Source organism: Monodon monoceros, unplaced genomic scaffold (assembly GCF_005190385.1).
Source record: "Monodon monoceros isolate NGI ecotype Baffin Bay Population unplaced genomic scaffold, NGI_Narwhal_1 Super_Scaffold_6, whole genome shotgun sequence".
Taxonomy (NCBI): domain Eukaryota; kingdom Metazoa; phylum Chordata; class Mammalia; order Artiodactyla; family Monodontidae; genus Monodon; species Monodon monoceros.
This window is the reverse complement of record NW_021703783.1, coordinates 1468116-1483263: the sequence shown is the minus strand read 5'-3', so window position 1 is coordinate 1483263 and position 15148 is coordinate 1468116. Positions and strand designations below refer to the sequence as shown.

Sequence of the window (15148 nt, the reverse complement as noted above, 5' to 3'; positions counted from 1 at the left end):
CTGGAAAAGGCGCTCTTGCCTACGGATCAAGTGCGTCACTAAAAACCCCGAGAAAGGGGCGCAGTTCTGCCACGTGCTCGCTTGTTAGAATGTCTTTACATCAAACGTTGCTTGAAACCAACAGGTCGTGAGACTCTTGACAGTGTCAGTCGTAGCGAAACTTAAATCCGCCACTGGTTTCTCCTATCTGCCTTTTTGTCAGGATTACCCATCCCACCTCGCCGGAACCAAGTATTCACAGAAAACAGAAATTACTCTGATTCTAGGAACTGACACGATGTAAGGTCGTCCTTGGCTCTAGGAATTGGCCATGACGAGGACACAAGGGACCAGAACAGCTGCAGAAGCTGGCTTCCCCGCCTTGCTTCTAGAAATGTCTGGACGATCCTGATGGGGTGATCCCCGCACCGTTCCCGGCCGCAAGCTGCTTTCGGGACAGACCCGTTGTGTGTGCTCCACGGGCTCGGAGGAAACACCCAAGCGAAGGTGTGGGGCGCTAATGACGCGGTCTCTGGGGATATCAGGGATCTCAGGGCCTGGGTCACCAGGCACCCGGGTGAATGAGCCAGCTACCAGGTGGTAGGGGGGCAGGCGCAGGGGCTGGCCCAGGAAGCAGGGCTGTGGATGCAGGGGCACCAGGCCTGAGCTGCTGGGGCTTCGCTGGGACTCTGCTCTGTGCTGGCAGGTTTCTCAGCGCCAACTGCAAAAGGCAGCTCCGTGTGGGCAGAGCTCGCCCACCGGGCCCAGGCGGAGGGCTGCAGTCAGCCTGGGTGGGCGGGGCCCTCCCCTCACCCTGCAGCCGCCCCTCCACCTCCTCAGGGGTACCCCCCATTAAAATTGTCGGTTTCTCCCTTTGGGGGAGGATGGGAGCGTGCAGGGCCCCTTGCCCAGTGGTCCCCAGCCAGCCCTCGTCATCTCGCTCTCTGTTCCCGCCCACCACCCTCCTGCCCCTGTGCCAGAGAGCTCCCCGGCAGCCAGCAGGCTCATCCTGGTGACACTGGGCAGGAGGGAGCCCGTCACCGTGGGGGAGGGCAGGGCCTCACCCCAGAACCCCCGGGACCCCGTGGGGCCCTCCTGTTCCGGGTGGCGCTGAAAGGGGGAGCTGCCTCTGTGGCTCTGGTGCCAGTGTGGGAAGGGGCCCCTCCGCGGGCGCGCCCTGGAGTCCCAGCGCCTTACACACAGTGAAGTGCGGAGAGACCCCCGGTGTGCCCCCCGCTGTGTGGTCCGGGCGAGTCACGGCGCCCTCTGAACCTCAGACTCTCCTTGTGTAAGAAGAGGGCGTGCACACCGCATAAGCGGCGCGTGGAAAAGCGTTCTGTAAAGCACGTCAGTGACACGCCAGGCGGAGGATGCCGAGGAAGGGCATCTGGAGGGCAGGTGCTGCCTGCAGCCGCGGGCGGGGCCCCGGGGCCTGGGCCTCCCCAGCCGGCAGCTCAGCTCGGGGAGGTTCCCGTCGGGCGGCGTGAGGGTGGTTTTGGTGGCGGCGGTGGCAGGAGGCTATTGGCGGGCGGGCGGCCTGGAGGGAGGACAAGGCTTCATCCCAAGTCGGCTCCTGGCCGCCCTCTTCCTCATGTCTCCACTCCTCAACCCCAACCTTGGCTCGCTCAGCCAGGACGCCAAGGATACTTGCGGGCCCCCTCACCCCACGGCGCTGAGGTCAGGACCCTCAGACGTGACCCTTGGACCCTCTCTGGGCCGTGGTCACTTCAAGTGCGAATTGAGAGGGTGAGGCTTTGCAGCTCCAAGGTCCTTTCTGGCCTAAACACTGTGCAGCTTTCTTGGCGCTCTGTTAAAGCCACTTACCGTTTCCTGTTCGGGTTATTTCCCAGAGTGGGGGCCGGGCTGGGAGTTGGGGGCTCCAGCTCTGAGCCCCCCTGGCCCTCGGACTAGCAGGCCTGTGCTGGCTGGGTGCCTGAGGCCCAATCAGCCATCATCTCTCGCCCTGCAGCCCCCAGAGGCCTGGCGGCCGGGAGGTGCCCCGTTATTACCAGGAGCTGCCGGGGAGCAGGCCAGGGCTCAGCCACCCTCCTGGGATATAGTCTGTTCCAGACAGTACAGCAGCCCCCCATGGAATAAAGTCTGTTCCTTTCATGGTTTGAGCAGCTCTCAGAAACACTCAGATGTCTGGAAATACAAGACTCTCCAGAGACCAATTGTCCCGATGTCCTCCTATGCGGAATTTGGGCTAGAATCCAGCTCTTCCTGACTTTCGGGTCAAACCCCTTTCCTTTGTTATGGTTGAACTTTTGAACCGCATCGTTGATTGCCGGCCAGGGAATGAAATGATCCACCCAGGGTGCAGGTGGAGGCCAGCGAGGTGAGGGGACGCCGAGGTCTGGACGTTCGGTCCTGTATCTCGTTGCGGTTTCCCGCCCCAAGCGCGGTGGGAGGAGGGATGCCCTGGCCCCCCGCCCTGGAGCTTGGGGTGTAGATTACCTGGTCCCTCTGCCGAGTAGAGGTTGAAGACCATGCTGCCCGGAGGCTGTTCAGCGGCCTGGCGGTACCACAGAGGGAAGTGGTCCAGGGTGAAGATGCTGGCCTCGTCTGCCGGCGTCAGGAACCTCCTGCAACGAGAAGGGTCTGTCACCTCCCCCCGGGTCCGGGAGTACGGTCTTCCCTATCTCCTCGTTCCTACGAGGTCATCTTGGCTGGGCCAGGGGAGCGACTCCCCTCTGACTTGGTGGGGTTGCAGAAGAAAAGATTAGCCCCTGAATGGGTATTGCCCCAGAGGATGCTCCCCAGTAATTCCTGCCTTTTCCAGAATCGAATGCTGGTGCATCTGAGGGCACATCGTAGGAAGAGTGGAGGGCGTGTGTGCTGAAAGAGCCCTTCCACCTCTCTGTACACTCCTTGGCTGCAGGGTTCATTTGTTTGGGGCACAGCCTAATTTCCCTTCGTCAAGCTGGTGAGCATGTCTGCAGGAGGGAACTGTAGAGTCATAGAGGGTCATAAATTCCCCCAAACGGTTACTGCAACAGCTACTGCCACAGGCAGTAGAGTCTTCTTTTGGGGGGCAGCTCTACCTTGCTAATTATGGTTTTGCACTGCTGGGCTCAGCCCGCCGACCGAAGGGAGTGTTGGCCCAGAGCAGACTGGGAGGGAAGCAGGGAGAATCTGGTAGGGATTAAAAGAGTGACTGTGGATAACCTGCAGGTGGATAACTGAGGTTTGATTCTGGGCGTGCTTGGCTCAGGGCTCTCAGAAGCCCACCTGCCTGGCTGCACCGTCCTGGGCTGCAATGACGCCAGGGGCCAGGCAAGGGGAGCCCCCTGGAGGTGTGCAGTGCATGCGCGGGCGTTCGTGGGGCTGGTTCGTGACTCAGGAGGGTCTGTCTGTACTGACTTCCCTCCTCCGTTCTTGGAAGCCTTTTGGAGAGGGTGCAGGGGTGTCCGAGACCCTCCCCTCACACTGCCCGGTGTGGTCCCCCGTCCAACCTGGGCCACAGGAAGATGTGGATGTGCGTTTTGTCTACTGGGGGAGGAAGTTTAAGGGAATGAGGGTGGTGAGCTTGGGGAGGAAAGTTCCCAGGTGGCTTGAGGCCTTCGGGCGAGTCTGCAGTTCTCCCACTGGATCTGGCCCACCTGGGTCACCTGTCGTGTCTCTAACCGGCGGAGGAAGGGCTGGCCAGGCAGGATGCTTCCTGGGTTTCCACCTCTCAGGGAGGGAGTGGGGAGGGGGAGGGCCACCTAATGCCTCTTCCTAGAAGCCTCTGCTTCCTGGAAATGGCGGGTCTGTCTTGGAGTCCATGAGGAAGACCCCCCGATGGCGCCCTCTTGGGGCCATGGGTGGGCAGGAGGCAAGGACACTGGGGTCAGGTCTGTGCAGGAGACCTCTTGGCTGTCCCCCCCAGGTGGCCGCGGGCCCCCCACCTTGAGTCTCATGGTCTGCAGAGTGGCAGGTGGCTTCGCTCCCCTATCCACAGCATGCTCCCCCGGGCACCCCCTTTGCTGCAGTGCCGGGTGCAACACCCTGGTGGGCTGGTCCCGGGTGGCTTTGCTGGGAGCGGGGCTTCTCGGCCTCAGCACCGCCGACGTTTTGGGCCCGGCAACCGCTGGGGGCCGTCCAGTGCGCTGCGGGCTGTGCCGCGGCATCCCTGGCCTCTACCCACTGGATGCCAGTAGCAATCCCCTGCCCTCCCCCAGTTGTGACGTCCAGAACTGTCTCCAGGGTAGGGGGCAGAATCACCCCCATCTGAGAATTTCGGGCTTGGGGGAGGGGAAAGTTGTCGACAAAGGACGGGCACGGCCGGAAGATTCAGCCCATTGCTCAGAGATCTGTCCCGGCGGGAAGACCGCATCTGGTTCCCCTCTTGGGAGTGAATGGGGATGAGCCCAGGATGGGACCAAGCCTGGCTGGAAGGGGTGCTTCTCCGGCTGTCCCAGTCTGTAAACCCGAACGCTTCCTCCCCCCGTACTCTTGGAGTCCGGCACAGGTCTGCCCGCAAACCACAGGGGCACCCCAGGGACCCCGCTCCCTGGCCTCCGGCAGGACTCACTTGTCAGAGACCTTTTCGGAGCCCACGAACAGGCTGCTTCTGAGGAGGCCGGCCCGGGTGCCCAGGAAGGCCATGTCCACCACATGCTCGGAGTCACTGCGGGCAGACAGAGCAGAAGTCATCACCACGTGCCCGGGGAGGAGGGATGCGGGTACTGGGAGGACCTGCAGGCCTCTCCCGGCGCCGGGCCTTCTGACTGGGGTGGGTGGGGGAGGTGGGTTGGTCTCTCGAGGGGATGCTGCTGGCCGTCTGCTGTGAGCATCCCTGGGCTGCACCTGCCCTCGTTCGTGGGTCCCCTGGGCCTCTGCCCCTCTGTGTGCATGCAGCTTTGCGGGGAGTTAGCTCTGGAAGACAGAAGGAACCCAGGAAGAGAGATTTTGTCCCGGGACCTAAGGAAATTAACTCCTTGTGACCAGCACACACTTAGTACCTCGCCATGTGAAGCCCTTTTCAAATGTTTGCCTTATTCCTGAAATGGGGAAGGAGAAGACTGTCCACATCCACGAAGAGGAGTCTGGGCAGAGCTCACGCCTTTGCCAACAAGACTTGGGAGAGCCTGCGGGCTGGAGGGCGTTGTTCCTTCTCTCACGTTCCCGGAGCGGCCCTGTGGGGACAAGGCCCCACCTGGGAGAGTCACCTTTTTTGAAATGTCAACCTTACTGACGTATAACGGACATAAAACTGTAAGATAGTTGAAGCGTACATTATGGTGATTTGATATAGGTACACATTGTGAGAGGATTCCCTCCATTGTGGGTGCGCGTGTGTGCGCACGGCGCGTGCACGTGAACATTTAAGTTCTACTCCCTTAGCTAATCTCAGTTACACAATCCAGTGTTCCAGCTAGAACCACCACCCTCAGGCCTTATTCATTTTACAGCTGGAAGTCCGTGCCCTTCACCAGCCTCTCCCCATGCATGTATCCCACCGCCAGCCCCCGGCAACTGTTTTTCTACTCCATGTTTCTACGAGTTACACTTTTTTTTTAGATCTCACATATAAGTGATACAGTGCAGTAGTCATCTTTTTCTGTCTGACTTATTTCACTTAACACAATGCCCTCTAGGTTCATCCACGTTGTTGCGAATGGCAGGAATTTCCTCTTTTTAAAGGCTGAGTAACATTCCATTGAATATACACACCACACCTTCTTTATCCGTTCATCCATCAGCGGACACTTGGGTTGTTTCCGTGTCTTGGCTACTGTGAACAAGGCTGCAGTGAACAGGAGGGTGCAGACACCTCTTCAATAGTCTGCTTCTGTTTTCTTTGGATAAACACCCAGAAGTGGGATTGCTGGGTCCTGTGATAGCTCTATTTTTAATTTCTTGAGGAACCTCCATACTGTTTTCCATAGTGTCAAAATCAGTTTACGTTCCCACCAACAGTGCACAAGTGTTCCCCTTTCTCCACATCCTTGCCAACACTTGTCATTGCTTGTCTTTTTGATAACAGTCATTCCAACAGGTATAAGGTGACATCTCACTGTTTGTTTTTTTTTAAATTTGTTTTTGGCTGTGTTGGGTCTTCGTTGCTGTGCATGGGGTTTCTCTAGCTGTGGCGAACAGGGGCTACTCTTTGTTGCAGTGCACGGGCTTCTCTTGCTGCGGAGCACGGGCTCTAGGCACGCGGGCTTCAGTAGTTGTGGCTTGCGGTCTCAGTAGTTGTGGCTTGCGGGCTCTAGAGCGCAGGCTCAGTAGTTGTGGTGCACAGGCTTAGCTGCTCCACGGCATGTGGGATCTTCCCAGACCAGGGCTCAAACATGTGTCCCCTGCATTGGCAGGCGGATTCTTAACCACTGTGCCACCAGGGAAGCCCCCTTGGTTTCTTCTTTATTCTATTTATACTTGACTAAAGAAAAACTTCTCCTCAACATCTGTTTATCCTGAGGCATAATTTGTAAGAAGAGGCAGGATAAAGAATTGTGTCTCTGTTTCTTCACCAGTTGGTACAAGTATGAATTGGTTTCCTAACGTCTTCCAAAGGTGACCAAGAAGATTTTTCCTTCAGTATTACTTTGAGCGCAGGATTTTAGCACGTTTACTGTGCTCTTACCCACTGCTGTTGTTACCGGTGATGCTGGTCTGACTGCCTCTCGTCTGGCCGGCGAGAGCCCCTTCAGTGCGGCTCTGACGTCCTGTTGGCAAAACCTCCTTAGTCTTTGATGACTTGCCCCTGGGATGACAAGGTGCCCCCAGCTCATTCTGTCCACCCCTTGCCCCTGACCTGGAATCAGACACTTCTCCAGGGATCACTGACTCATTTTAGTGAGAACTTCTTAAAGTAGATATTGGAAGTCCACAAGCTGGGTCTGGCGTGCTCACTGAGGTTGGTCCTTTCAGTGGACGAGGATCCCCTCTTTGTTTCTTTCAGGGAAAATACATGAGTTCATTGATATTTCCAACTCGTATTTAGGGTCCCATCTAAACTTCTCTGATTTAAAAAATTTGCACCTCTTTTCTCGTTTGTTGAAAATCTTGTTCCTAATGACATTAACAATACTATGTGCTCTGTCTATCCATGTAGTTTGAGAAGAACAGTGCCAATAAAGATTTTGTTTAGTGTTTACAGTTCTGTTTCCAAGTCCCTTGAAAGAAGCCCCTGACGTGTGGTCATCGCACGAGCCTGCTACACAGCCAGGTTCACTTGTTTCATTTGCTTTCAGATTTTTAGAGCTTATTTCTTAAAATTTAATTTTGTTTTATAATGATATAAAGCATTTACATGGTTCCAAAGTCAAACGCAAAATAAGGCATATTCAGAAGTCTGTTTCTGTCTCCATCCCTCTGTTCCTTCACTCTTCCTACAAGTAACCTTTTTTGTTTACTTGTTTCTTTTTCCATTAAAATATGTAGATATATATGCACATACATATATATGTTTATATACGTGTAAGTAACAATGAAGATATAGTTGCATTTTCTCTTTTAGATAAACAGCAGGGTATTATTATACACAATTTTCTCCATTGCTGAGACCTTCCATGGCAATATACATAGTTCTCAATTTTCAAGGCTACATAGTATTCCATTAGGTGGATCCACCAGGGTTTATTTAACTAGGCTCCTACTAATGGACATTTAGGTTATTTCCAATCTTTTACTGTTACGAACGGTGCTGTAACAAATAGCTCACGTGTATGTCTTTGGGATTCATTCCCAGGAGCACGATCGTTGGCCAGAGTGTAAATGCATATGTCACTTTGGTAGATACTGTCAGATTCCCCTCCACAGGCTTTGAAACATTTTGCATTCCCACCAACAGCGCACAAGAGTGTCTGATTCCCCACAGTCTCGTAACAGTGCCCGTCAGCAAACGTAAATGTTTGTCAGTCTAAATGACAAGTACAACCTCAGTCCACCTTCAATTTGCAATCCTTTTATTATGAGCTGGATTGAGCACTTTTTCATACAACTGAGGACTAGCTGCATGAAGTCTCTGAACTGCCTCTTGGTCATTTTCCCCGTAAGTGGTTGGTCGTTCACTTCTCTATTGTTGAAGTTATCTATCACAAATATGTAATATAGGGACAGTCACTCTTTCTTTGTTTTTTTAAGTTGCCAACATTTTTCCAGTTTGTCATTTCTCTTTTCACCTTGCTCATGTTTTTTTTTTTTTTTTTTGCCAAATAAACATTTTATGTTGTTAAATTTATCAGTCATTCCCTTATTGCTTCTGAATTCTGAGCCATTGCTGGGAAAGCTTTCCCCACTCCTAGATTGTACAGCAACTGGCTCATGGTCTCTTCTAGCGCTTATATGGTTTCATTTTCTACATTTAAATCTCTGAGTCATTTGGACTTTATCCAGGTCTACGGTGTGAGGAAAGAATACAGCGTTATCGCTCTGCAGATGGCGCTCAAACCGGTTAGTATTACACAGTCCATCTTTCCCTCCCTGGTCTGACACGACGCCCTTGTCATACACTAAATTTCCACGTGCATTTAGATGAATTTGTGGATTTTCTTTTCCATTCCCTTGGTCTGCCTGTCTGTTCCTGTGTCAAAACCACACTTTATAAGTTGCAGAGGTTCCGTAGCGTTTTACTATTTTGTGGGATCAGCCTTCCTTTGTTGCCTTTTTTTTTCAGCGTTTTCCTGGCAATTCTTGCCTGTTCTTCCGAATTAACTTCATACCGCCTATGTTTTCTTCTAGCAGTTTTATGATTTCAGGTCTTACATTAAAGTCTTTAATCCATTTAGGCTGATTTTTGTGTATGGTGTGAGACAGTGGTCTAGTTTCTTTTCTTTCTTTCTTTCTTTCTTTTTTTTTTTTTTGCATATGGCTGTCCAGTTTTCCTGACACCATTTGTTAAAGAGACTATCCTTTCTCCAGTGTATATTCTTGGCTCCTTTGTCAAACAGTACTTGTCCGCATACGTGTGGGTTTATTTCTCCGCTCTCAGTTCTGTTCCATTGATCTATGTCTCTGTTTTTCTGCCAGTACCATGCTGTTTTGATGACTCCAGGTCATCTCTCCTGAGATATTCTTTCCCTGGTCAAGAATATGTGTTCCTCAATGTTTCCCAACATTAAAAAATCAGCTAATTTCTGAACTTGGAAAGATAAAGATTGTGTCTTCTCTCCAAACCTAGTGAGCCAGCCCCCACTGTAGAGGGCAGGACAGTACAGGGGCCAAGAGTCTGGACCCTGGAAACAGGCTGCCTGGTTTTGACTCCAGCTCGGCCACTTATGAGGCAGGTGACCTTGGGCAAATTACTTATCTCGTTCTGCCTCGGCTTCCGCATCTGTGAAGTGGGGTAACGATAGGCCCTATGCTGTAGGGCTGCTGTGAGGGTCAAAAGGCTTAATATGCACTAAGCACTTGGAACAGTGCCTGGCCCTCTGTATTCTTCACTCTTTAGTTTTATTTAATTTTGAATAGATAATGTAGTCACATGGCTCAAATTGGTATCAAAAAGTTATATAGCGGGCTTCCCTGGTGGCGCAGTGGTTGAGAGTCCGCCTGCCGATGCAGGGGACGCGGGTTCGTGCCCCGGTCCGGGAGGATCCCACGTGCCGCGGAGCGGCTGGGCCCGTGAGCCGTGGCCGCCGGGCCTGCGCGTCCGGAGCCTGTGCTCCCCGACACAAGAGGCCACAGCAGTGAGAGGCCAAGTTATATAGTGAAAAGTGTCCCTCCATCCCTGTTTCAGTTACCCATTCTTCTAACCAGAAGCAACCAGTGAGAACTGTTTCCTATACAGCCTTCCATAGGTTTTTTATACATACACACCCCCTATATTATGTTTTTCCCCCTTTGATAGAAATGGTAGCGTACCACCAGGCACAGTTCTGCGTCTTGCTTTTTAAACAGGTGTTTGTTCCTATAAGATTCTGTCGGTGTTTTCATGAGGACAGCGCTAGGAGAGGTCTGACGTCGTCCTGATGTCGAAGTTGACCCTTACTGTTCAGGAACAGGTGTGGCCCCTGCATCCTTTACCTCATTAGTACCTTACACCCTCCTGGCACTCACATGCACGCACACGCTCACACACTCACGTCCATTCATCTCTTCTTTCTACCTTTCTGCTAAACACCAGAGCTCCAGGTGACAAAGGGCAGAGGGGAAGAGGAAACCCACGGGGCTTGGACTCACCTTCCCTGCTGGAAACGAGGCCCCGGTCGGCTTGAACCGCTCTCTCTGGGCCCTTTGGCTAATGGGCTCTCACAGCCAGAGCCCGGCCCCAAGGGAGGGGTTCTGGGAACTGGGCCACGGGGCGTGGGCTGGGTGTTCCCTGGGAGGGGAGGGGGCAGCAGCAGGGGCCTTGAGGAAGCTTTGCCAAGTCCCTGCTGTCCTGGGGCTGTCCCTCCCACACCTTCCCACCCTCCTCTCAGGACAAAGGACACAGCGGGAGGCCCTGCTTCAGCCCAGGGACCCCAGGGGCGGGACCCTCAGCCCCACCCGGACGTACTCGGAGCTGTTGAGGGACAGTGCCGTCCAGTGCGCCTCCATGGGGGCCGTCACCACCGCGTCAAACAGCAGCTCCTGCAATAGTTCCTCGTCGCCTGGGGCAAAATACGGAGACCACCCTCTTACTCCCCCTGTGGTCGGGAGCTCAGCTCAGCCCCATCCAGGGGCCCTGAACTTCAGGCACGAGATGTGCTTCGAGCTGGAGGAGGTCAGCTCAGGGGGCCAGGAGGCCGCGTCCTCAGCCTCCACCGTGTGGGCAGAACCAAGGGACTGCCAGGCCTTTCCAGCTCTTGGGCTCCATGAAATCAGGAGGCCCACCCGCCAGCCGCCCTCCCCTCCCCTCCCTCTCGCCACTGGGCTCCATTGTGCCCACGCCTCCCCGAGCGCCTAAACCTGCCTTGGAGGACGGCCCTTTCTTTTCCCTCCGCCCCTCTAACACGATTATTACGTTCACTGTGGTGAAATCCACACAGCACACACCCGACCGATAGCGTGCAGTCGGGGCATTTACACTTGCACGGAGACGGGCAGCCCTCACCTCCACAGCACAACGTTTTCATGACCCCCGAGGAGATCCACTCGGTGGCTCCTTTCTGCCCTCAGCTGCAGTGACGCCTCCTGACGAGGGGCCCCCCGACCACGGTTAGAAAAGCCCCCTCTCCCCCTATGGCACCTACTCACGGCTTTACACCCCCTGCGTCGACACACGTGCCGCTTCCCGGTTACCTGTCTCCTCCCCTAGAGCACAGGCCCCGTGAGCACAAGGGCCTGGCCTGTGGGTCATTGGCAGCTTCACTGCCCCTCTGCCCCCACAGTCCCGGTACAGACTTGTGGGTGGAATGAATGAATGAATGAGGCCTTGTCAGGCGGGCACGGGAAGCGGGGTCTTCTCCCCAGTGGGACGCTGATGGGACAGGATGACCCGTGCCTCCTTCCAAAGAGGAAGAAAAGGGAACACGTGGAGGGTGGCCCTGTGACTCCCCAGCTGCATTAGTGCAGGGACGTGGGGTCACCTGGGAACCCGGCTTAGGAAACACTCAACAGACACAGCGTCCAGGAGACGAGGACTTGAGGGGGCAGACATCAGCTACTGGCTGGGGGTGGGGACGGACCTGATGGGCAGGCCAGCATCCTTCACTGTGGGAGCCTTAACAGTGCCTGGGTGACAGACACTTAAAGAGACCCCGCTCCCTGCCGTGGGGACACACCTGTGCCCCTGCAGGTCCCAGAGCTCTCAGTCACCGGCGTGGCCCCAGTGAGGCTGGCTCTGTCCTCTCCTCTGGGGACTCCCTGTTCTCCCTAAGCCATCGTGAGGTCGGCAAATGGGGCCCCTCTTCCCAGCCCACTGTCCCCACGGAGTCCTGAGCTTCGGGGCCGGAGAGTCACTCACACTCCAGGGCTGGGTCCCGCCTGGTCAGGAAGCGGACCACGGCCTCCAGCTGGCTGAGCCTGCGGTGCTCGGGGTCGATGTCCGTGACGCAGTAGATCCTGGAACCCACGGAGCCCGTTACCCAGAGCCCACACCCTGCCCTGTTTCCCCTGCCCCAAACCCCCGTCCTCACCAGTCTTTGGCCAGGCTCAGGTCCGGGTGAAGCAGGTCGTGCAGGCCTGAAAGCAAAGTCCACGCTCACCCACTGCCCAGAGTTTGTGTACCGAGTGCTCTAGAAATAGCATCGGGGAAGGGCTGGGCCGTGTCCTGCCTTGTTCTCGGGCAGAGCAGAATCTCAACCCACAGGACGGCTGGGCCAGCACAGGTCCCGCTGTTGTCACTGTCACGTTACTTCCGAAACGCTTTCCTTCCCACTGCCTCCTGGACCCGCCCGATGGGATCGCCCTCAAGGAGACATCGGCTTCCCTGGCTTCACTGTACCGAACCGAGCCGCGGGGCCCTGCGTGTCTGTGCCTGCGTGCTCAGCACGTGTTTGTTGACCGACTGAACGGACGAATGCCCTCCTGTGCGCCCACTGGTGCTGAAAGATGAGCTGGTGCTCAATTAAGATCTGTTAATTGAAGGAAAGGATGATGGACATGCCGAGGGCCTCTGTGGAGTCACTGAACATGGTGCTGGACAAACAGACACAGGCGGACAGCTCAGGGGCGACGGCCTTCCCCACCGGAAGCCCCTGGACGCCTGGTGGGTCTCACCACAGAGAGGGTAAGGGATGTACCCTCTGTCCTGCAGTGGTGACATCTGGGCACGTCTGGGAAGAGGAAGAGAAGAAGAGGAAGGAAGAAGGAGGCCCAGGGAGTTTGGTTGCTGGGGGGACAGTGGGAGACAGGGAAGGTCAGTGTCCTGGCGTCATGGACAGAAGCTGTGACAGGAACCCTGGGGGAGGCTCCTCCTGGGACAGCTCCCGGCAAAGTGACCGCAGATGTGTCTGGGTGGGCTGGGGTCAGAGGGTGGGGCAGCACAGCCCAGGGCAGACCCTGAAGCTTCGGGCGAGGAGAGGTGAAAAGGGGCCGCAGGTCACGGAAGGTCTTTAGCAGCGGCACTGTCCAGTTTGGATTTATAGGAAGATCCCTCTGGAGAAGGTCAGAGCAAGGAAGACCTGCGGGTGTGGTTTCCAGGAGAGAGTGGGAGTGAGCAGGATGGAGGGGAAAGGCGGGGGGATGACATGATCCAAGGGTCGGAAATGGAAGAACAGACAGAACGTGAGGTTCAAGGGCTGTGGCCGCGTCGTCCAAGGACCTCCTGACATGTCAAGGGCCCACGTGGGTTTTGTTCTCCCAGGGCGCCCAGGCAGCTGCAAGTCCAGGGCGGGTGGGGGTGGAGGGTCTCTCTCCCATCCTCTTGCAACGCGCCTCCTCCCATCCCCATTCACATCCCACAGGCTCCTGTAATGGGTGGAATTGTGTCCCCCAAAGATGTGTGATGTGTCAACCCCAGTCTCTGTGGACGTGACCTTATCTGGAAATAGGATCATGGCAGATGTAACCAAGTTAAGATGAGGTTGCTGGGCTTCCCTGGTGGCGCAGTGGTTGAGAGTCCGCCTGCCGATGCAGGGGACATGGGTTCGTGCCCTGGTCCGGGAAGATCCCACATGCCGCGGAGCGGCTGGGCCCGTGAGCCATGGCCGCTGAGCCTGCGCGTCCGGAGCCTGTGCTCCGCAGCGGGAGGGGCCACAAAGTGAGAGGACCGCGAACCGCAAAAAAAAAAAAAAAAAAGATGAGGTCGCTGGTAAGAAGGGAAAATTGAGACGCACGAGGGGAGAAGCTGTGTGATGACCGAGGCAGAGACGGGAGAGTAGCAGCCGCAAGCCCAGGGCCAGTGGGAGCCGCGAGGGGCAGGAGGGACCCTGCCCTGGAGGCGCTGGGTGGAGCGGGGCTCCCAGAACAGAGAAGCCGGCCAGTTTTGGGGGCAGCCCCAGCAAGCGGCCACGGATCTGCCCACTCGCCCTCCCAGGCCTCTTCTGTCCCTGTGGGTGGTCTGACAGGTAATCCCCGCCCCGTCCAGCAAGGCCGCCCAGAGTCTGACCACCTGTCTGGCAGGTCTTAGACTCCGTGGGTTGTGGCGACTGTCCAGCAGACCCTGCGGGCCCTGGAACCTGGGATGCCAGGCCCCTCTAGCCACGTAGCCCTGCCCGCAGAGCCCCTGCCGGGATGGCCCTGCCCCGTGTTCCCGGAGAAACCAGTTTTCCTCCGAACTGTCCGCCAGTCCTGGGCGCCGGCCGACCCACCTTCTTCCACAGACGTGTTCCCCAGGAGGACGTATTCGCCGTGGCCGCGGGACAGCACCACTCCCAAACTGTTGGCAGAGTGAAGGACGCCGGCTCACCACCAGCTGGTGCCCGGCCCAGCCCAGCTTTGTCCTCTGAGCTTCCGAGCCTCCCACACCCACGACAGGGCGCACGGCCAGCCCCCTCCCGCCCTGGCCCTCGGCGTCCCCTCCAAAACCCAGGAAGCACTTCTGTTTTGTCATCAGCCTTTTTCCTGGGAGGGACGCTGGACACGACAGGACAAGGGCCCCCTCCACACTCTCATTTTGTCAGATTCACCCTGGACCTATCGGGGCCCCCAGGGATGGGGAGGGGTCTCTGTATCCCACGCGTCCCGCAGTCGGGAGGCCCCTCCTGCCTGGAGAATCCCACCATGCCTTCGTCAGGAAAAGCATCGCTTCTGAACCTTGGCTGGATACCTGAACCACTCGGGTCTGGGGGCTTTACAGGGTATGAGCGCCCGGGCCCACCCCAGGAATGACAAGTAAGGTAAGAAGGAGGACCTGGACGCTGGCGATGTTACAAGGACCCACAGGTGCTCCAGGAGCAGTCAGGGCTGGGAACCACCCTTCACTGAGAAATGGGTAATTCAGAGAGAAGCCCCATTTGTTCCCTAAACTGTATGATACTAGAGTGAATACTTATGTGGTGGGAGGGAACCTGAGGGATCTTCAAATCCCATCTTTCATCTTACAATAGCTTATGACTGCGTTGCTTTAAATCTCTAGGTAGATCATGTCATTTAATCCACCCAGTTCCGCCAAAACGCAGCTATTATTACCCCGACTTTACAGATGTGGAACCTAAAGCACAGAGGTTGAGAAACTTGACTAAGGTCACACAGCCTCTGAGTGGTGGCTCCAGGCCCTGCACACCAGGCTGTACTGCATACCGGGCTGCACTGGCAAAGCAGGTGCAGACCTCAGAATGCAGACCTGAGTCTTTTTCTGTTACCACAAAATTGCCAACTACCTATAAGTAAATCCACCTCCAGACCTGAAAGTCCCACCTGAGCTGTCGGCTTTCAT

At 55.9% G+C, this 15148-nt stretch overlaps 1 protein-coding gene across 1 annotated transcript in view; it reads right to left on the bottom strand.

The window, feature by feature from the left end:
- Positions 1 to 15148, bottom strand: part of CACNA2D4 (calcium voltage-gated channel auxiliary subunit alpha2delta 4) — a 91487-nt gene that overhangs the window by 32339 nt on the left and 44000 nt on the right. The window contains exons 23-28 of the mRNA XM_029205244.1: positions 14082 to 14149; positions 11967 to 12012; positions 11795 to 11892; positions 10406 to 10499; positions 4496 to 4591; positions 2437 to 2564 (exon numbers count right to left, since the gene is read on the bottom strand). Coding sequence (XP_029061077.1) covers positions 2437 to 2564; positions 4496 to 4591; positions 10406 to 10499; positions 11795 to 11892; positions 11967 to 12012; positions 14082 to 14149 — 530 coding nt within the window. The remainder of the gene's footprint in view (positions 1 to 2436; positions 2565 to 4495; positions 4592 to 10405; positions 10500 to 11794; positions 11893 to 11966; positions 12013 to 14081; positions 14150 to 15148) is intronic.